The sequence below is a fragment of the Trachinotus anak genome, unplaced genomic scaffold (assembly GCF_046630095.1).
Source record: "Trachinotus anak isolate AG129_WGS33_773 ecotype Australia unplaced genomic scaffold, CSIRO_AGI_Tana_v1 ptg000002l, whole genome shotgun sequence".
NCBI lineage: Eukaryota > Metazoa > Chordata > Actinopteri > Carangiformes > Carangidae > Trachinotus > Trachinotus anak.
The window spans coordinates 26,357,948-26,380,913 of NW_027273853.1; the positions used below are offsets into that span (position 1 = coordinate 26,357,948).

Sequence of the window (22,966 nt, forward strand, 5' to 3'; positions counted from 1 at the left end):
CTCTCTCTCTCTCTCTCTCTCTTACACACACACACTTCACTGCAGACTGGGTGAACACTTGGGTGGATTTGTCTGGTTTTACATCCAATCTAACAGAAGCTGAGTCAATCTGAATCACAGTGGATGCACACAGTGACTCCTGACCAACACACAGTTGGTGGTTATTGAACATGTTTTCAAAACCACATCACAAATCTGTCTTATTTTTTGTCTTGCTGTCCATCGCTTCCGTTATTGCTTCAGAAACAATAACACTGAATTCCCTAGTACTTGTCTCACTGCTTGTGTTTCTTGTCAGACTTTTTAGGGCATTTTCCAACCTGCTTTGTTCAGTCTGAGTTGATTGGACTCTGAACAACAACTGTTGTACTCGGATGTAGGATTTAAAAACAACAACAACAACAACAACAAAAAAAAACACGCCGGGGCCCTTTAAAAGAAGTGGCCTCAGTACGGTGACAGATGAATTCTGGAGGGGCTCATTTGCAGTGGGAACGTGAAAACACTTCAACCAGACCTTACTACAGGTCCCACCCTGCAAGTATAAAATAAACAGCTCCTGTAGCCAGGTGCACTTTGTATGTTAAGGATGAGGATGAATGAAATCAACACTTTCTAGCAGCTAGCAGCATCAACATGAATCAATGTTGCCTTCTTGATATTTATGTAGATGACTGTGTCTACCAGCTTCAGAAGTAAAAAAGGAAGCTGACACAACAGTATATAAAGGTGAGAGACGCTCTCTCACAATCGTATGCACTAACCCAGAACACAGGACCTTCTTCAAGAGTTTTTTCTGATACTGATCCTAGTATTGGAAATTCCTCTGATACTGTCTCTATGCACTGATCTGATATCACGTAATTTATTAAGTTGGAGTAAACTGAATTATCCTAGAAGGTTCATCTTGTGAACTTTCGAGTTGGGAACCACTGCACTACACCCACAACGTGTTCTGTCTGTCAGGTCACAATTGGTGCTAAATGAGAACAATATAAATGTAAAACTCCTCCTTGTGCAGTAGCGTGAAGTAAAAAATGAACAGGTCTGATGAGTGTCAGTGCTCCACAGCTGGATGTTAATGAGCCCCTGTCTGCAGCACTTAACATCTTAGAAGCAAAGAGAATCAAAGCTGCAGCCTAACTTCCCCGAGAACGAGGAGGAGGAGGAGGAGGGGGAGGGGGAGGAGGGTGTGAGATGGAGATAGTTTTTAAAAATTCACAGTGATTATTGTCTGGAGTGTGATGTGAGGCGAGCCTGAGGCTTGCAGAGCTGCACAGAACAAACTGGTTTGCTTTGCAGAACAGAGAGCGAAATAAATGTTTAACATAAAACACAGAGGAAGAGAGGGACGCCACGCTGCACAGTCAAGAGGTACAAAGTCGAGACACACTAGGGACAGATTTCTCTGTCACATTGCAGGATTCTCCATGACCATGGAGTCTAGAGTCACAGTTCAGTTCAGTTTTTGGTTTGGTTTGGAGTGTTTGGTCATGTGACTAAGCTCAGCTGTGCATATTAGCACAACTACGAACTGCTGAAAACTTTTAATCAAATTCTTTTAAATATTATGATGAAAAATCCCACTGAATTAGCTATTAAAAAAATCCTGTTTCTAGATGAAATCAAAACCCAAGTTATGAGGAACAGTTATTCATGATTTGTAAACAAATGTATTGATGTTTATCCTCAGTGGACAACAGTGTGTGAAACTGTGTTCTCTTCTTTAAGTTCTGCTTATTCCAGCAGTACGTGTCTGATGTCTGTGGGTCCAGATTTGAATGTGAATTAGAGGTGTGTTTTTAAGCTGTAGTATAGTGACAAATAATTTTCAGAATTTCCTTTTTGTCAGCGAGCTCTGACCTTCAACTGCCTGGCGACCTCCACATGGTTGTCGTAGACGAAGATGTTGGCGATGAGCTTCTCTTTCTCCTTGGAGAAAGAGGTCGGTCCCTCTGTGGCATTTGGCTCCACTATCACCTTCAGCAGAGTGCGAGGACACCTGGTCCCGTCCCACACCTGCAAAACACAAAAACAGGACGTAGATGATGAAAATCTGCTGACGAGAACAAGAGACAAACAATGATGGTGATGACGGTCAATTCATCCATTTTTCTGTCCAACTCTTTGGTCCAAGACTTGGTCAAAAGCATCTCAAAAGTTGTGTTGCATCCACATGCTACACACAGCACGGCACTGAAACAGAGCCACTAAGCCATTAAAGTGTTACAGTGCACACTGTACTCCTCCATAGATCAGCTGTTTGAGTCAGACAAAACTAAGTGTAGGTGTGTAGTGTAACGGTTGAATGTAATTCCAAAGGAAAGGGCTGTTTGACGGCCAGATAAGGTGGTGCTGGTGCTCCCAGCTGCTTCTCTAAACTGGCAGCACACTGATCCAAATCTACTGCAGATAACACACTGACTATAGATAACTACCTCATACAAGCCCACGTCAAATAACTCGAACTATGACTTCAACATCAATCACAGCAGTGACGAGTAAAATAAAACACATTCACCTCTACTCTACTGAGGTGGAGGCAGACAGGAGACAGATAGGAAAATGGGGCATAATAAAACAAAAGCTATCTGAAAGGACAGATACCACTGAAAGGAAATTAGAAAAAATATTCTTATTTCTGTATTGTAAAGGATTTGTCAGTTCATTCACTAAAGCCTTGTGGTTGTATATGTTGTTGCAGTAAATATAGTCACAATCGCAGTATTTAGTATAGTCTGTATCTATAGTCACAGGATTTGTGCCAAATTTGAAGAATTTCCCATGAGTAGTTTGTGATCACAAGGCCACAAAGACCAAAAACATGTTTTGTGAGGTCACCATGACCTTGACCTTCAACCAACAAAATCCAGTGGTTTCAAGTCCAAGTGAAGATTTGTACCAAATTTAAAGAAATTCCCTCATGTTGCTAATAAGTAAACACGTTCACAAGAATGGGACGGACAAACGGATGAACACCACTAAAACATAAAATAACATAAAAACAGAAACGCTGTCACAATGCTGATTTACCTTAACGAGGAGTTGATTTACTCTTAAGTGTCAAAAAAGTTGGTGAATATTAGCTAATACACTGATTGTAGCTGTTTCTCTTAGATCCAAGCGTCAGCGTGAACAGGCAGATTTATTTAAGGTAAATGTAGGCGGTGTATAATAAAGCAGTTGTGAGCAGGGAACATCTAACAAACTATTGGTTGACAATGATCTCAGGTGCTTATGGAGAGTCATTCAAAATCTATTCTTCATCCACAAACTCGTTCTGATTTGGACAGCATCCTCTCCTGGTTGTTTGTGTCGTGTAACAACAGGCCGTCACAGCTCAGCGCAGCTTTAGAAATCAGCGAGAGCAGACTGGCAGCAGACCAGCACTCCCTGCCAAATCCTGTTCAAATTTATCTCCTCTATCGGCGTCACGGGCAGGAAACCAGCCGTCACTTACATGCTCATTTCTGTTCGGAAAACTAAGGTGGCAGGTAAAATAGCTCAGGACCAAGAGAAAAAGACATGAGCATCTCCCACTGAGGCCAGCAGACTGTGAAGTAGATTTACTACGAGACAGATGAAGACTAAAGGCAGAAAGCTCCATTATTAAGGAAAAAAACACAATATGAACTGATTTAGTTTTAGAGATGAACAATAAATGGAAATATTATTGACATCAAAATATGGCCAAGCGCAAAAATCTAAATTGAAGAAGCCGTAATTTTTGGTTAAAGGTCCCATATTTTTCACTAAGCCTGTGTTTTATTTCAAGTGTTGATCTCCATCAGAAGATATATTTGTAATTTTAAGAACAAAAAACCATCTCAGTGTAGTTTTACATCTCCTCTCTCTACTTCTCTCTGGAGCTCTAGTAGCAACAGGTCAGGACTGTTTCTGAGTGATCTACACAAATACAGCAGATTTCAGGTAAACACTCAAGAGAAACCAAATCCTGCAAGGTTGGATGGTGGGTCCAGGTGAGCGGAGCTTGGGGCATTGCTGAGAGTGGTGACTGCTTTGTTATAACATCACAAAGTTCCAGAAGTCCTGACGGCTGGTTTTAAGGCTCAGTTTCTGAATACAGGCTGTGTGCATTTCTCTGTGGACTGAGGCTTTGATACTTACTTACGTGTTAATATAGAACCTAGACCTGCTTTATAATCAAAAAACATATGGAAATCTCACCATGGTTGTGCTACAAAGACACCCTGGCATACAAATCATATTCTCACATAGTTATGCATACAGACACCAGCAAAAATCACATCATCATCGCAATATCTATCAAAATAATTGCAATAATATTCAATAAATATATAATAATACTTTATTTGCATAATGTTAAGGCTGAGGGTTGTTTTAAAAGGAACCGTAGTTGGAGGAACAATGAGTAACAAGACAGTAAAACAGCTTCCTAACAAGACAACATATCACATTAACATCCACAACAGGAAACAAACAGGTGAGTGTGGTAAAAAAAAGGAAAGCGTAAGAACAGATGGATATAGTCTGACAGTAAACAGCCTCCAGGGATGACTCCTGGAGCCTTGCTTCCCTCTTTTTTCTAGTCATGTTTGTATGTTGGGAATGTTTCAGTTTCAGTGATCATTATCACTGATTATCTTAATCTGAACAGTGGCAGTTCATTTTAATGCACTGCTGTCAAATTATGTGGATGTGATGCTGTACACTGATTCAGGTTAAGGGTATGATCAGGGTTCATATTGCACCTTAAACTAGTAACAAGCCCACATTTCAGCTTTTTCCAGAGCTGTCAAATCTCATCGTCTTAATCAGTGGATAGAAACTGCTCTGATGCTCTGAGCCGTATTGACGCTGACATTGATCATAGTCTGTATTCTACTGTGCTTTGCTGTTAGGTTGGGTTATGTAAAGGCACAGCACAGATACTTGGTTGGGTTAAGCATCTCAGAGGATGCCTGGTTAGGGTTATAGAGAAGATTAGGTTCAGGTAAAAGGTAAAGGAAAACACAGGGAACAAGGAAACAAGATGTGCTCTACAGTGTGAGCATTTCGCTGCATATACAAGTGAAAATTTGAGTGTGTGAATGTGAAAAAAATGATTGCACCAGTGACTGACTCGACTGCCAAAGGAGGAAAAATACACAGATTCTCAAAACTCTGATTAATTATCGTTAGCAAACATCAGCTGAAAACACATTCAGTGAGCAGACTTTCTTTTCTGCCAGTGCTTTCTCCAGTGAAAATGACAAACATCACTATCATTAATTCCTTAAATCACTTCATAAAAGACCCAAAGTTACCCTCGACTGTTGTTGGGTTGAAGTCTCTAAAGCAGGTGCCTGTACTTGTCAAAGACAGATTTGTGAAGGTTGAACCTCAGATTGCGTCATGCCAATTTCAGGACTTATATTCTCCAGGTTCATTCGTGTCATATCAAAAATTTAAGCTTATAAACTTCAGCGTTTGGATTGAGTAGCTCGTGAAATATAAGGTGGAACAGATTAAGTATTCTACAGCGTCAGATACACATTTGATCAACATTTAAAAATACGGTACTGAATCAGACTCAGACAACATTAATGACTGATTGGGATCGGGACATAAAACTTGATCAGGAGATCTCTATCTGCTGATTAGGGCCAGCTTTAGTGGAATGCGCTGGAAAAAGTTCATTTATGGAGCTTGTGCTGAGATTACTTTGTTAAACTATTGTGATAAAATTTATAGAAAATATAATTGAACATTTAAACGGATAAATAAAATAAACCATAAAATAATGCTTTTTTTGTGTTTTACATTTTACAGAGATAGGCTACTGACCAGTTAAACTTGCTTCCTTCTTGCCACTAAAAACACACCACCATTAGTTACCATTACAGTGCATCTGTAGTAGTCTGCATCTGTACTTGCAAAAGCAGCTTTGCTTCAGGTTTCTTACCCTCAGCAGGGTGCAGGTGGTGTCCATGGGTGCTTTGGCCAGAAGCTGGCACGTCAGGTCAAAGTAAGCTTTGGGCTGCACAGCAGACAAAGGGATTGTGGGAATCGGGGGGAGGATAGTCTGGTTGGCTGCCCAAGATCGTAGCTCCTCCACAGTCTGACGGTCCTGCTGGTCAAAGTGGAAGGAGCGACTGGATGTACGTGGTTCCACAGCTCCGCCCATTGTCCCATCAAATGTCACCACAGAGAAACCGAAGGTGTTGACCAGAGTGATGGAGCCGTTGAAGAACTGAGTCTGTGTAGAGAGACGTGGGATCAATCATCAGTGATCTCTTCAGCTTTAGTTCCTACATTCCTGCTTTCAAAATACAAAAGAAATTTTGTAAAGTTTAATTTTGGCAACACTGGACGTGGCTACTAAAAGAACCAGTCTGTGATCCAGGATCCAGGACCTTGACTCTGTGCATGCGGACGATGTCTCCAATTTGAAAGATTTTGGGATGATCTGCCAGCTTCTCACAGAAGATTGTGCAGCTGATCTTCTGGTTGGACTGATCGGTGATCTTCAGGCTGGAGCAGTAGTCTATGGAAAGAAAAAACACCCTGAGATCTGCAGTCCAAGAAATAAACACAAGAAACAATTTTTTGCTCTCAAAAGTTATTTTGTTGATAGAGATGGAGCAAAACAAAACTTTGGGAATATGATGAAGAGCAGTGGGTTATCAATTAGTTATAGATATTGATATCGTCTAATTGTGCTATGCTATATAACCCAGCTCAAATGATATTAAAGTTAATGTCAAGTCAAGCACATTTAAAGAAGTGTTGTATAATGTTCAAGGCAAGATCATGATTTTCAGACAGTAAATATATTGTGTTAAACTGGTGCGTATTGGAGACCTACCAATTATCAGAATGGGCAGCTTAATCAGCCAGATGCTGTGTCATCAGTATAAGATCTCAACATTTTGAATTTTTTTTCTTTCATATCCATTTGAGTCTGTGCATGTTCAGGTGCATGTTTGTGTGAATGTGTGTGTTTGTGTTTGTGTCTCTGATCAGATGGATTTTTCTAATACCTCTATTTACACACACACACTAACACTGTTCTATAGGTTCAGTGGATTAGATTAGTGCAGCTGACACGGAGTGAAGCTTTTAAAGCAGGTCGAGCAGCCTGTTTAGTCCATTATTACACCATCAGTACATAAACAGAAAATATGTTTTGTCAGCCTGCTCCTCTCTGCATCCTCTTAGTGTGCTACTTAAGTAACCAGGGACACTGAGCAGCTTAATGTCTCTGTCCGTGGTGCTGAAAACTGAAACTTAGAATTCCATTGTAAACAGTAGCAGTTATTGTACCTTAACATACTACATAATAAACTGTTTTCTAGTTTTAAAAAGTATGACCAGAAATGTCACAATATTGAGAAAAACTCAAACTATTCATAAAGTGAATAGTACAATCAATAATAAAATATTTATGATATTTATTCCATTATTTTAAGTTATGATTTTATTCTGTCCTTAGTTTCATAAAAGATTTTAATTTAGTAAGATTTGTGATTAATTTAAATTTTTTTATAATTGTTTTATTATTATCATTATTCCACCTTTAATGTTTTTAACATGTTTTTATGTTCATTTTATGTCTTTCTTTGCTGTAAATGCTACATTTCTTATTATTGTTTATTCTAATTATTATTATTTGTAACATTATGACTTAAGCTCATTACATATTTATTTGGAATAATATTTAAATAATTTAAATGATATTGTGATCTTTTGTTATTTTGTAAAATGGTAACTTTTCCATAACAACACTGAGTGTGTTGTTAGGACGACTTTGTTCTCATAAAATTATTCAATTTTGTGCAGAAAAAAAAAAGAAAAAAAAAAAGAGACTTCATAGTGAAATTGCTACTTTAGTTTAATAACATAAGGACTTTCACTGATGATTCATTCTGATAATACTTTCATAATCTTCTCTTTATGATGATACTTTCTGTCAAACTTCATTCTCATGTTGTGACAGGTTTACTCTCATCATAATGCCGTAATAACAACTTTAAAGATACAATATACAACTGTTCTGCATTCAAATGTCTAAAAATGACAAGACCTTTGTTATACATTTTGCGGTGTTTCGAGAAAATTTCCAACCTACAGAAATCTGTAATTTTAACCAAAGTAATGGTCTGTTTTATTTAGTTACCTGTCAATTTCATATTGCTTTTGTGCATGTGTTACTGTTTTGGTTGTCTGCCAGAAACAGTCAAATTATTTTTTGTAGCCTTTTGAGATCTTGGTTGTTTTTAACTGTGTATTTAAACGGGATGAAGGACTTTAGTCATCGGACGCCTGGAGGAAGTTATTAGACAAACAAGCTGAGAAAACATTAGCAACAGCAGCTAATGTTGCTAAACATTAGCAACATTAGCAACGTATTCATGTCACGTGTCATGTTTTTGTCAATCATCTGTTCTGAGGCTCAGGCTGACCTGTTCCCCGGCTCTTGAATGGCTGTTTGAAGAAGACCACCACTCCGTACACGTTGACCACAGATCCAGCCTTCAGGTCGCCAAGTTGGACGTACGTATATTTTGGAACCTTGGTCCTCGGGGAAACCTGAGGAGAAACAGAACTGAGTTAAACAGAAGCGCCAACAACAATGTTAAAACGCTAATATTAGCATATTAGCATGTATTACATTACATTTATTTTAATGGATGCTTTGGACCAAAGCAACTTTTTCCCCTCTCTCACCCCCATGTGGCAGGGTACCGAGAAGTTCAGTATATTGGGACTGACAGACAGATCCTGCACCAGCTGTATAAAGCTGTAACACACAGAAACTGGCAAACTGCTGCAATTTGACAACATCACATAACAATGAGGATGGGATGCAGCGTAAAGAGGGGTTTTATCAACTACTGGATTTACGGAATTATAGTAAATAGTGTGTTAAATATCTGCTACATTCATTCAGGTGTGACTCCAGCGCTTTCCTCCTGCTGGAGCCCAGCTCTGTTCATTTACTCTGGTAAACTGAGATTTAAGATAGCACATCACTTTCTGAATGGGTTTGATAACAAATGTATTTCAGTGTGAAAGCAGGTGGTAGGCCTTTACTGTGAAACAAGTAAACAAGTTTCTATTAAAACTAGAGTTAGACATTTTTCACCACTTTTTGTTGGGAAAACAGTTAAAAACTTAACATCTCTGTTATTACATCTATGACAGAGTGTGACAGAGGACTGTAGGTCAGACAATGACATCTTTTTTTACTGAAGAACAAAAACGTGTAATGAAGTTATTTTGTTTTTCCTTGTGACAAAGAGAAGAAAAAGACGGAGCCGCAGAATCAAGCTGGTTAGATGTAGATCAAAAGCATTGTACAATCTGGAAAAACCTTAAAGCTTCAAATATAACAAAGATGTGATAACTGTAATGTGGAAGTAGTGACTCATCAATATCATTTTGTATTCCGCTGCCCTCTGTATTCTGATTTAAGGAAATATTTGTTTGACAAGATTCAATCAAAGAATCCTGATCTATTTTGGTTGTCTGATGCTGAATCGATGAATTAGCTTTTTGATGTAGAGACTTTTGTTTTGGCAAGATTCAAAAGAGAAGCTTGGCTGCTGAGACAGATGACGCTGTATCCAACATAATCAAGGGATATGAACTTTGTAATAACTTATGCTGCCATCAAGTTTATGGCTAAGTGTCTTGTCTTGTCACCTCTGTATCATTGCTACAGACTGGGATGAAGGCAAACTGAGGTCAGAACTAATGTTTTAATCAATAATCACATTTTCTGCGACTGACACATTTTTTTTTTTATCTTGGCGTTCAACCATACAAATGTAATTTCTGATAAATGTTATAAGCTGAGTAAACAACTGAACAAAACAACTGATTACCAGCTCTTTTTCGGAACTTCCTCCATCTCTTTCAACACTTCCTCAGTCAGATGTGAATTTCAGAGAATAATGAAGATCTGAAAAATTGTGTATATGCTCATAAAAGAGAAGAAGCCTGTCCAACATTTATTTTTACCAGCATTTCTTCTACAGCACAGATCAAACATAAATGGAGCCTTTAAACTTTGATCACAGGCTTCTGAAAATCTTCAATCTCTTTTTTACTCTTATAAAGTGTGTGTTATTCTGTCTTGTATGTTAATTTATTCTGTTTGAAAATGTTTATCACAGCTCCACCTCACTGTTGCTCTGCTTTATTGATCGTCATTAACTTAATATTTTATTTCCTGACTTCCATGTTTGTTCTCATATGTTTCTGTAGCCAGATAGTCAAGTGGCCTTTAATCATGAAAGTCTGATGTTATTTTTGCAGTTTTGTTTTATGACCACTGAGGAGGCAAACAGTTTCATTTAATTATATTTATCCCTTAAAAGCTTCTGTCCTGTTCAACATTCAAATGATCCATCATGCTGTTTTGTATTTCACTCAGAGTGGAGGCTAGTAGCTTGCTAACTTTACAATGTTCCTACTCAATGTTTTTAACAAAGTTATTTCAACACCTGCTGAGGCATCAGCATTATAGAAAGGAGGGTAGCTAGCTAGCATTAGTGCTGTCTCTCAAAGGTCTCACTGTGCTGACAGCAAAATGACCAGGCTGAACAAGGGAATGGCCCAGTGATTCAATAATGACGTCAATAATGTGCACTTTACCCATGATTTGAATCACAACCAGGAGCAGCACTGGGAGAGCTCAAATCACAGATGGTACAAAACAACAGCTAAAACATCAGCATCCAGCTGGTTTACTGCCTGTGTGGCTGCTGAAAGTGAAGTGATAAAAATAATAATGATCTGTACCAAAAACTCACTGCTATTCCACCATTTGACAGGCACTGCTGGTGCATTGTACTGGCCTCTCAAGGAGTTTTTAACAAGGACTGTGTACAGGTTGTGGAATGATTACAGTATTTCTTTTATGCTTTTTGTGTGACATAATTTTATGCACAGTTTAAACTGCATTTTTGCTAAAACTATGGGACACAATTATGACAGTCTTAGGTCCCAAATAAAAGAAATTAAAAAAGAAAAAAACAGCAACAAGTGATCATAAAAAGTTGTAATTTTAAAGCTGAAGTTGTGACAATGAGCTGTTAAAAAAGTCGTAATCTTACAACAAAAAGCCATATTGTGCGATGAAAAGTCGTAATTCTATGACAAAAAGTCGAAATGTTTTTACAAAAAGCCATAATGTTTGGCTAGAATTTATAATGTAGAGACCATGTTATTTAATTGTATCATTACACACCACATTTTGTTCTCGAAACAACCTTTTTTCTAACACTATGCCTTTATTCTCTGTGTTGATTTTTTTCCGAATGGATCAACCGCCCCGCTCTACCAGTGTCTACTTGTCCTGCTCTTGTGGCCGGTTTTATTCACAGATTTCTTCATATTAATGAATCATTCATAAAAATTGTGAAAATAGGCAGTGACTGAAATTTGTACTTTGAGAGGTTTAAAGACACTGGTCTCAAACACTGACACGCTTCCTTCCCACATCATCACCAGCACAGAAACCAAGAGGTCTGGTGAGACCCTGATCCAGCCGAGGTGACTCTGGGTCAGCCAGCCGCTGACATAAAGCGTCCTGACAGATACAAGACCTCCATAGCACATACTAGAGGCCTCTTCAGCAAACCAGGCCTCTGACTCTGACCTCAGTGGAGAGCGTGGTGCTCCTCTTGTTGGCCAACGGGGATCTGGGGTCAGAAGGAGGCGGTGGGCGGGACACCTGAGGGATGAAGACAGAGATGAGACTTAATGTCTCAGTGATGTGTTCTCAGTTAACAGCCACCACAGTAGAGACACACTGCAGACAACACAGCTGCTGGAGGAAAGGCAGAAAAATACAATGACATTGAGGAGGAGGGAGAGTGGAATAATATCTGTCTCAAATAAAACTAGTAAAACTGAGTGAACTAAGAGTCCGATAATAAAACTTCCTGAAATCTGTTAACATACAGTCAATCTATATGGCTGCTCCTATTCTAAGAGGGAAAAATATACAATTCAGCTTGATTTCTTATCCTCGGTCTCCTGGATGTTTGGTATGAATTCTTCATCTTGAATTTTAGGATCTAAATTTGACCGTGCTACTTTCAGCAACCAGATCTTTCACTTTTAATTAATTGTGACTTATCTGAATACAATTTTATAACATTGTATCAGAACTTTTGATTTCTAAAAACATACTGTATACACTGGAAGTAATGTTTTTGAATATGGGCGTGACATATGAAATGTCCAGAAAATAACAGATAAGTTAGTCTGGGTTATAGATCTGAGAAATCTCATTGCATCGTTCATGCAGTGATGAGTCTGCAGGTAAAACATGAAGAGGATGTGAAATTCATTAGCATCACTATCGTATCCAAGCAGCATTTTAAATTTGGAGCTGGTCAAGGTGGTGCTAATTTGAACTTCTTTATATAATTTTGTATAGTTTAATACTTACCACTGTGTCATTTTATGAACTCTTTATAGGTTATCTGTTTAAAATCTGAAAATTAACTAGCAACTGTAAATGTAGTGGATCAAAAAATAAAAATTTCCTGCAAAAAAATAGGGACATATACTTTACTCAAGTAAAGCACTAGCACCTCAGAATTGTACTTATTGTACCACCAGTTTGACTGACACACCAGCTCCAGTGAGCCACACTAAATGGGCAGAGTTAGTTTTAACTGAACCAAACAGGTTAGGTGTGAACATTAGTGCAAATAGCAAATGAACTGGACAGGACATACACAATGAAAGAGCCTGTTCATACGCACAAACTGTTCAGTACATATTACTTAGACGTATAAAAGTCCTCACATAGAGACAGGCGTTGTCTCCTGACAGCAGCAGGTTAAAGGGGTGCAGCTTGTCCTTATGAACTGAGCCAGATTTCTCCACAGTGAAGCCAGAGGCCACCACCACATCCTGCAGGAAAACACAAGATAAACAACAACAAGCTGAGAAATCGGGGATTAAAACTAAGAGAGCAAAGAGAGATAAATACACATCCTTCTTCCCAGAGGGAGGACAGATTGAAGCAGCAGATGTTGCATCTGGGGAGAAGTTAAGTAAGACGTCACAACAAGCCACTGATAAGCTGGTTGTGAAAAGTGGAGATTGTCCTTTGTTCAGCGTGTCAGCTGCCCCCAAGATGGCTTTAAAGCCTCCGCTCAGGGCTGACAAAGGGACAGCAGATAGTCTGAATAATCATGTTACAGAGACACACAGTCTGACAAGACCTCTGTGATCTGTGGCTGAGCATGGCGGCTCAGGCTGTGATGACTTCCTGCCTTCACCAAGCTTTACGGGGCTTTGAGTTCCATCCTGACGCTGCGGTAGGGAAACCAAAAACACAGTGACATGCTGCTGACGAGAGGATTATCCCTGATGTGTTCACTGTCCCCGTACAGGTCGAAGACAAACTCACCGCTGTGTAAACAACATCATAGGTACTGCTGTGCACGGCTGTGACAGTATCAGAGGGGAAGGAAATAAACCGTCACAGTGAGCCGGGCCAACAACAATCCTCCATCACAACAGCCCTGACACATGAAGGACCAAGTCAACAAAGTGTGCAGCTACAGAGCTCAGGATCATCTGTTCTTTAAAACTACATTAACACAACATTAACATATCACCACCTTTAATTTGATGTGTTGAACTTTTTAGGAAACAGATGCTTATTTCCACATCCAGCAGCTACAGAGCAACATGATATTCATGTGGAGTTGTGTTTGTGTCCACCTGATGAATAAGTCCAGTATTCCCTCTCTTTTCCCTCTGTTTTTGGTCTCCACCAGCTCCTGAGGGAAATACCTGCTGCTGAATACTCCACTTTGTTCCCCAGCTGCTCTCTGACTGTGTCTGTCTGCTGTTTGGTGGCCAGCAGGTAGTGGACAGTGGCTTTTTAGAGCTTTTGAAGCTATGAGAGCTGTGAGACTGAACCAGAGCAGTAAATTTACAGAGCAGACAGCAAAACAATGAGCTGAAACTCACTATAAAGCTCAGATTCAGCCGAAAGGTTCATCACTACCAGTGTTGTTATTGTAAGATATTGATTATAGCTGATTTAAATTAACCTTTACAGTCGTAAGCCTCAGGCCCCAATCAGTGTGTTAAAGCCTCCACTTTAAAAATCAGCAGTGTGGTGTTTATTTAACTGTTACTAGGCAACCACTGAATCCTGGTTCTATTTCCATGTTCTTTATCCAGTTTCATGTTGTTCCCCTCTCTTCCAGACCGAACTGGGGCTTAACACAACCCTGTCACATCTGTGAGTTCAAGATCAAGACTTTTATGGACATTACACAAACATAATGAAATTACTGTGTACATCCTCAATCAACATGTGACACACACACACACACACACACACACACACACACACACACACACACACACACACACACACACACACACTGTCTGCCATCACCAACCAGCCAAGTTGTAGGAAATATGGCCACAGTCTCCCCCTCCTCACTTAAAGCACTGAATAAGAGCTAGAGGTGTTTATGTAGACCAGGGGTCGGCAACCCGCGGCTCCGGAGCCGCATGTGGCTCTTTCATCCCTCTGCTTCGGCTCCCTGTGGCTTTAGAAAATAAATAATGAGTATTTAATTTAAATTTATTTTATTTTAGATTGTTAGTTTTTTAAATGTAATTCTAAATTTGAAGATTATGGTAATCTTGTAACATTAAAATAAAACGTGTTTAATTTTTGTCGCTCAAAATATGCGTCACAACCGCCGATGTGTGAAACCCGCCGGCACGCGATTTATTGAGTTTTTCGACCCCCAGTGATTTCTTTTTCTCTGTAGCAGTTCATTGATTTCATAAATGTAACACACTTTTTTTATACATAGCATAAAGGTAAAAAACGATATATATATATATATATATATATATATATATAGTGTTATCTTCATTTTAGATGTCAAAAGGGTTTTGTGGCTCCTGGTGTTTTCTTTTCTGTTGGAAACGGGTCCAAATGGCTCTTTGAGTGTTTAAGGTTGCCGACCCCTGATGTAGACCATTATCATGTCACAGAGAACTAAGAGTTAAATTGTGTCATAATCAGTGTATGAATTTGTGAGTTATGGCCAAAAGTTTTGTACGGTCACAGTGACCTTTGACCTATGACCATCAAAATCGAATCAGTACATCCTTAAGTCCAAACGGACATTTGTGCCAAATTTGAAGAATTTGTTTTCAAATCATGAGGCTGATTCCTGAGAATCATAAGTGAACAGTAAACGGTGAAGCTGATTACATGCATGCGTAGTTTCCCGTGCGTACTTCCTGAGAATAAAGGCGATCTGATTCCAATAAAACCACTATATAGACTGGTAATTACAGATGGTAAATACACTGAATGGCAAGTGACCGACCATAAATAGTTTCAAAAATGTCTGATTGATTCCAAGAAAATATCAAGGATTACAACTTCAAAGTGAAAGGACAATTCTGGTTGACTACAACTTGGTGCTTATTGTCGTAGTTTTGTCTATCGTTGTCCAACTCTACATCCAAGTAAAGTGGTTTAGATGATCTGCATCGCGTCGGCACAGACACGTCCCCTTTCATTTCTAAACCAGAGAATATTCAATTATTTCAACCCATCAGAGCCTTTACACAGCTCAGTGCACATTTCTTCCAACACACCATCTGTAAATTAATTTATCTTGTGCTACAGATTTTTGTCATATTCATCAACAAATCACATGAATCACTCAGCTTATTACCTTATTCAAATCAGTTTTTATGATCCAGAAAATACAATTTCCACAGACATCTTCGTTAAAGCCAAGTCTCCTTTTTTAATGAAAATAACATAACACAATCTCATCAGCATCTCATGAATGTAAATTATAAAAAGGCTTTCAATCTGTTCTTCTTCCACCTTCCCAGGCTTTAAGTGCCCAGTTTCAAGGGAGTAACTCCTCCAAACTCCTCTCTTCAAGGACGTTTTCTCTATTCACTTTTATTAAATTATCAAATAAATAAATATAATAAATATAATAAACCATTTATTGTTCTGAACAGAGTAATGAGTTTTAGGGAAAAACAAAACCAGTAAACTCTCAATCCTCATTATGTAGAACTGAATTTAATTCGATATAATTGGATTACATTTTTAAAAATTGTTTCAAACCGACTTAGTGAGTTTGTCTCTCCTCTAAAGACAAAGAATCCTGGAGCTGTTTCTAAAATAATCATCTGTCCTTACTCAGCAAGACTCAGCAGATGCATCATAAAATCTAAATTAGAGAAAAAGTGATTCTTTTTGGAGAACTGGCTGTTGGTATATTTATGGCACTTATTCCATTAGTGCAACAACAATATTCATCACACTGTTGAAAATACTTTTTTGTTCTCATTCACTGATTAACTCTGGTACTTTGCTGTTTTTGTTCCCTATTCTCTTTTTCTGTCTTTGTGTTTTTTCTAGTTGCAGCCAAGTTTTTGTCATCGTACATTCACACTTTCTTCAAATGTTACACATTAAAAGATCACAATGAAAGGTATGGATTATGCACTTTGAAGGGAATGATGGCCTTTAATGAGAAACATCTGAGCAGGAAGTTTACATTTCAATCACAGTAGCTTAACAGCGATTGAAAAAACAGCAAAGCAGAACAGTATCAGCCTTAAAGAAGAGGAAGTATTGTCAGATGTGACACTATTGCTGTATTGTTGTATTATTGTTGTGGTAATGAACATAATACTGAATTTGTCTTTTTTTTTTTTTTTTTTTTTTTAAATAAAATATGTTAACATATGTTTCCTATAAAAACAGGGAGGGAAGTTAAAGGTAAAATCCATCTCCTGTGAAGCCTGTTTCAGACAAAAGACTGGGACTCTGCAGCTGAGGTAACTAAAAGCAACTTTTACAATTATCAGTACCACTACAATTACACACACACACGCGCGCGCGCACAAATCCTTGTACACCTGTCTTTGTGGGGTCTTGTCATTGACATATTGCATTCCCTAGTTCCTTACCCTAATCTCCACCATCACAACTGCGTGCCTGACCCTAACCCTAACCCTGAGACCAAGTCTTAACCCTCAAACAGCCACTTAAACTTATGGGGTCCAGCATTTTGATCCCCACAAAGCTGCCAGGTGTGTAGTGGGCTCCTGGCTTTTGAACCCCGCACAAACACAAATCAAACAAACAAAGGAATGACTGACTATTCCTTAAATTGTCATGGGACACACACATGAAGCTGGAGTTCTCGGAGGGTGATGAGTGTGTGAACTTTTGCAGGGAACAAACACACCACCAGGGTTTGTTAACAATCTGGTGACACAGAGGAGATCAAAGAAAACTGAAAATAACTCAAACTGCAAATTAGATTCAGCATCCAGACGCGATCAGTCAGTCGCACATCATCATCATTGTCATCTGCTCCATCCATGTTTTATCACAACAGCAAATCTCCACACACTAAATATAAATCCATATGGTACATGATTAACAGGTCTGGTCTTTAAGTCACTGCACTTCTGTTTTTTTCCAGGTAGGTAAAGAAACTCAAGAACTCATAATTAATGCTTATACTGTGATGTGTATTCACATTGCACTTTTAATTGATGTAAATAACACTGACACTTTCACCAACCTGCCACAAAAACTCCTGTATCTTTTCTGTCACATTTCTGTTGTTTATCTTCATATATCTGACTGAGTGAACCTACCCCTTCACTGACAGCTTCATTGAAGTCCTTGGCCAATGCCCCAAACAGAACAACGCTGATGGACAGGTTCTGAGATGAGGCGTTCAGCTGGGAATCTTCTTCTGAAAAACAGACGCAGAACATGTTTTGAACACGTAACGAGTCAAGATGGAGATTCAGATCAGGATGATGAGGCGTTGAGGTGACAATCTTTGTCATGTGTAACAGATATTACACATAATTGTAACCATGAATTTGTAAACATTAAGTCACAAAGACAGAGACTCAGGATTGATTGGAGCAAATTGATGGACAGAAGCACCTTACGACAACACTGGAGCTGACACTTTTTCAAAATAAAACTGAAGTTGTAATGAATGAGAGCTATCACATAATTTGTTTGTAAAAATGTATGTGGTTCTGTTTCTGATGCGAAAAAATGTCTGACCACATGCGAAACACAGGAGTAACAATAGCAAGATGCTCACAAATCTAACACAAAATCCCACAATGCACCTGGAGGTCAAACACTGTTACAAAAAACTGACTGTCTATAACCTAACAATACAGAAGAGGAGGACCTGTTCATCCTGCAGGTGGGGACACAGACAGGTGTCAGAGAGTTTAAATGAATAAAAGGAAGGATGTCGACACCACAATAAAAGCCTTGGCTCTCTGGGGCTCTTTAATCAGACAGCTCGGAGATAAGAAGGCCACAGACGTGACAACAATGAGACACAATGGCCTCCATCTGCTTCTACAATCCAGACCAGCTAAAAAGCTTAACGCATACACACACACACACACAGACACACACATGCACAGTCAAACACTCTACACCATAAACTCTGTAGTGTTACGCAGCTCTTAGTATGACTCAGTCTGAGTGTTTCAGCAGCAGCAGCAGCTGTTTTCAGCCAACAAGCTCTGATAAATCCATATACATACTCAAACTGTTGTGAACTTTTACACACAAATTCTCATTGTTGACCAAGAACAAAGCATCTTTATAGTACCAGTACTGACCTTTGAAGGAAGAAAAGCTCGGTGAGTCAAAATCACTGTCCAGTTTTATATGATCCTGCTCTGGCATAAGTATAAGCAGAGGCTGAGGCACAAGTCCACCCTACAAATATGTGTCAGCAACTGTCCATCCAAACATTTTTAGCTGTTTAGTCCAGGGTTGGGTCGCACTGTTAGCAGGTTAAGCAAGGTAGTCCAGACGTCGGTCTTCACAGCAACGTTTTAGTGATATAAAATTTCTCCATCACTAGTCTAGTCTAGTCCTTTTGACACATAGGTGAATTCTTTCTGGACTCCACAAAGTGTTAATACTTTCTATGTGTTTATATTGTTGGGAGATGCAAGAATTTTTTTGACGGTTCTTGATGAGCAGACCATTGTTTGCATAGCAAGAAAATATGAGAACAACAACACTATAACATTTTACATTCTCTCAGAAAAGTTATTTAATTTAATTATTTCAGCTCCACCCCTGCTAAAAAGTTCAAATATTTAGGGTGAATTCTTGATTCCATTATTTTCATTATTTTTAAAAAAATGAAAAATAATAAACTGAATATTGTTAATTAACTATAACACACAATTTTATAATAAATATAAATCAACCTAACACAATAATTTAATTCTTTTCCTCTTCTAAAAAACTCACTGGTAAAGACTTTTCTTTACCAGTGACTTTAAAGAGTTTTAAAGATTTCTGACCAAAGTAAACTTAAAAATTATGGTACATATAAATGTTTAGTGTTTACCTTGGATGAGGATCTTCAAGATGTCATCAGATGCAAATGACACCAGCTGGCCTTTATGAACCACTTTCCCCTGGAAAAAGAAAAAACATGAAACTTTGAGACAAACTGAGAAACATTTAGCTCTGACTGAAGCTCTGCAGAATTTCGCTGAGGGCCTGTCACCTGATCAAAGCCACGACAGTAAACTGAGCAGTGTTGATGAGTGCCTTGGGGAAATGAGCCGACAGACAGAAGGTGGATTATTCTGCTGCTTTGGTTTTCATAAACATATTCCAGCAGCGCATTAATCAAGAACAAGAAAACAGCCTCACATACAGGAAAAAAAAGAAACTAGGTGGATGTGAGCAGATGGTGACAGTCGACAGTTGAATGAAAAGGGAATAAAGAAAGAAAGAAAATGGTTGTCAGTGCAAGAAAATACCAAGGAAACTGGAAATTACAGGAAATCTTGAACTCTGCAGAAAAGATTTCAGATCCAGAGTAGGCTACACAAAACATCCTTTAGGTTATTTCTCTTTCAAGAAACTGTGTTTCATAAGGTAGTTTCAGCACATGATTGAATTATGTCAAATTGTACATTTTTATTGTACAAATTATTTAAATCATGAAATTCAGAGAAAATTTACACCCCCGATGATGACGTTATTGTATTTAATGACGCATCATGAAGTTGGGGATTTTGTCAACAAAAGTAAACTAAACACTTGGAGCAAATGAGGGACTAATGCTGATAACAGGAATTAGTATATGTTGCTATTCTTAAATTCAGAGGCAGTTTGGGTTCAGAACGACCAAAACCAGCTTCACTGTACTGTCTCTGTCTTAGCTGTTGGTGTGTTCATGGGTAATGTGAGCTCTTTGTTAAGGCTGAACACTATAAAGGGATTTATAGACTTTCTGAGGAGACCTGTGAACAGTTCAGGTTTGATGGTATCACAGAGTTTAAAACTGAACTGAGATGAAAAGATTTCCAATAAGGTGCATGGAGTCTTAGCTTTATGGCTTATTAACACACTCACATAATATTGTCGTGCAGATTTACAGGTTGTGTCTTTGACAGAAATGTCAGTTCATCGTTGTATAAAAATGAAACATGTCTCTGATTTCGGGCTTGCTGGAAACAAACCTTGACTGCTTTGTTGGAGCAGTCCGTGCTGGTGCTGATGTGTGAGATGGGAATCCTGGTCAGGTGTGCTGGTACCTGGGCACCGGGCCCCGCCCTGTCCGACAGCACATGGACAGGCATGATGTGACCTGGAGACATGAATCAAAACATAAGATTTAATTCTGTACCAACAACGGGGCTGACTAATAGTTAGAGTTAGAATCCAGTGTCTGAATTAATGGCACTGATCTTAGGTTTGTAAAACAATGATGTCACCACTAAAACATCTGGAAATGTTCGGTTCATGTTAATCTGGTTTGAAAATGAGACAATGTCACTGGTTTCAAGTTTTAACTGTCTGAGGGCACAGCTGCTGACAGACACTGATCCAAGCTGTGATCTCTGGTTTAATGTCCAGTTTAACCGACCTCCACCTCAGACGATTCATTACCAGGATAAACCTCTGACAGGAAACACCAGATCCATGTCGACAGGTCAGCAGGAGGGTGAAAGTCTTTGAGGCGTTTTAGAGAGAAACGCAGGAAAGTGTTGGCCATGTTCCCAGCAGGTAGCACGTTGCTTCCTGTCAGAGCTCGTTAGTGTGATTTCGGGCAGATTTGACTGGCGAGTCCCTCGGTGGTACCTCGTGGACCAAGGACGGTGGAGAGGGAACAGCCTGCGAGGCAGATGAGCTGTTCATTCGACCGTAGAGTCATCTGTTCAGTCAGGCAGAAAACCCAGCCAGGAAAAAATAAAATCAAATAAACCTCTCTGATTCAGACCAGAGGGGAGGAGCCGAAGGCCTGAATTAGAGAAGGATGAGTGATTCATTCATAAGTTCAGAGCTGCTCTGTGTAAAGGTACCACAGACAATTTCAGGATCTGACCTACAGCTGCTACGAGTCACTCTGTGACGCCACCTGTCCCCAAAAACCCCACAAACCTCTCAGAGCCGCAGGTTTTACAGACTCAGCTACAGCTGCAGTTTATCAGCCAACACAGGAGCTGCAGCTCAGCAGCATTTCAGCTGTTTAAACACCAGCATTAGTTATTCTGGTGTCACTTGTTTATGTTGCACACAAATAAGAACAGACAAAAACGGCACCTTCTTTTTAGTAGCTTTACCGTACTAGCTGTACGGGTTATACAAAAACTGCTTGTCCATTTTAGACTGCAGTTTACAGCGTCTTAGAGAGACAGATGTACTGCAACTTAAGAGACACACGACAACATCTTTATAATAGACAAAATGAAATGCAAGCAAAGGAAGTATGTTCATGCTTTGGACGCCTGTCACATTTAGAAAAAAAAAGGCTATAACATAATAAAATGTAAATTTACCAACAGCATAATGCAGCATAAAGAACCAAGCTACACATACAGAAACTCTGCAAGTCACACAAAACAAAATGGAAAAGAGTTATAACACAAAACATGTTTCCAGGGTCTAGTAAAAACTGATGACAACATGCTGCTGTGTAAAAAAAAAATGAAGGACTGAATGATTTTCCTGCAGTTGATATAGATAGAAAGATTTGATATAGATAGAAAGATTTCATATTGTATCACAATATTCAATATTACATTTACATTTACTCATTTGGCAGACACTTCTATACAAAGCAACTTACAAGTGAGGGACCTCACTAGAGCTTCAGAGCAGTAGGAGACCTTGGTGTATGTTATAAGTACTACAACCTTTTTCAGGTAAAGATCAGGTAAAGAAGTGCACCTAAAGTGCATAGTAAGTGCTATTTGGGCATGTTAGGGTGTTAAAGGTGTTGTTGGATATCAGCCCTAGACTCGCAGTCAGTCAGAGAAAAGTCAACTTCTTAGTAAACTTGGCTAATTTTCATCACTGAAATGCATCTTTCAAATGCTGATTGACAGTGTTCTCTGACCTTGTCTCTCTAAAGGCAACTGCCTGGCCACACTGCATCCTATGACAAAAAACCCACCTGACAGAACCTTATCCATAAATGCAGCCAGTTGTCCTGTAGCCTGTTTGTTTGTCAGCTTCAGTAAATGACTGATCCAGAGTGAACTGTGAGTCAGGACACCCCCACAAACTCCCTAAAGCAGCAACGTATCAGAGACCACCAGTCGGCTGTAAACAGTCTGCTGATCCCTGTGGTGGGAGTGGAACTGATCCCTGCCAAATGTCGGCCAGCCCACCCTGAGCAGACGGCGGCTATCCTGTTCCTCAGAGTGTCACCGAACCCCGCCACTCAGCTGCTCCGGGACGATCTTTAACTCGGAGGGCAACTCAAGTTCATCCCAATGACGTCAACCGTGAGGAACAGAGCGGCTGAGAGGGACAGAGGACAGATCTCCGAACAGCAGCTCACTGCTGAACCATGAGCACAGTGCAGCAGTTAGGACGGCAGACCAGACATGACACACTGAAATATTCCTGACCTGGTCCCCTCAGAGCACA

At 39.3% G+C, this 22,966-nt stretch overlaps 1 protein-coding gene across 3 annotated transcripts in view; it reads right to left on the reverse strand.

The window, feature by feature from the left end:
• pot1 (protection of telomeres 1 homolog) overlaps positions 1 to 22,966 on the reverse strand; it is a 64,978-nt gene that overhangs the window by 29,267 nt on the left and 12,745 nt on the right. The window contains exons 2-11 of one of the 3 annotated variants that reach the window (XM_071458483.1): positions 20,981 to 21,245; positions 20,551 to 20,678; positions 19,425 to 19,494; positions 17,674 to 17,774; positions 12,790 to 12,897; positions 11,630 to 11,704; positions 8,427 to 8,553; positions 6,378 to 6,508; positions 5,927 to 6,220; positions 1,864 to 2,019 (exon numbers count right to left, since the gene is read on the reverse strand). In XM_071458483.1, the coding sequence (XP_071314584.1) occupies positions 1,864 to 2,019; positions 5,927 to 6,220; positions 6,378 to 6,508; positions 8,427 to 8,553; positions 11,630 to 11,704; positions 12,790 to 12,897; positions 17,674 to 17,774; positions 19,425 to 19,494; positions 20,551 to 20,678; positions 20,981 to 21,086 (1,296 nt within the window). In that variant the 5' untranslated portion in view covers positions 21,087 to 21,245. Of the gene's footprint in view, positions 1 to 1,863; positions 2,020 to 5,926; positions 6,221 to 6,377; positions 6,509 to 8,426; positions 8,554 to 11,629; positions 11,705 to 12,789; positions 12,898 to 17,673; positions 17,775 to 19,424; positions 19,495 to 20,550; positions 20,679 to 20,980; positions 21,246 to 22,487; positions 22,522 to 22,966 lie in introns of those variants that run through there. The other 2 variants (XM_071458503.1, XM_071458494.1) reach the window with 2 other exon arrangements.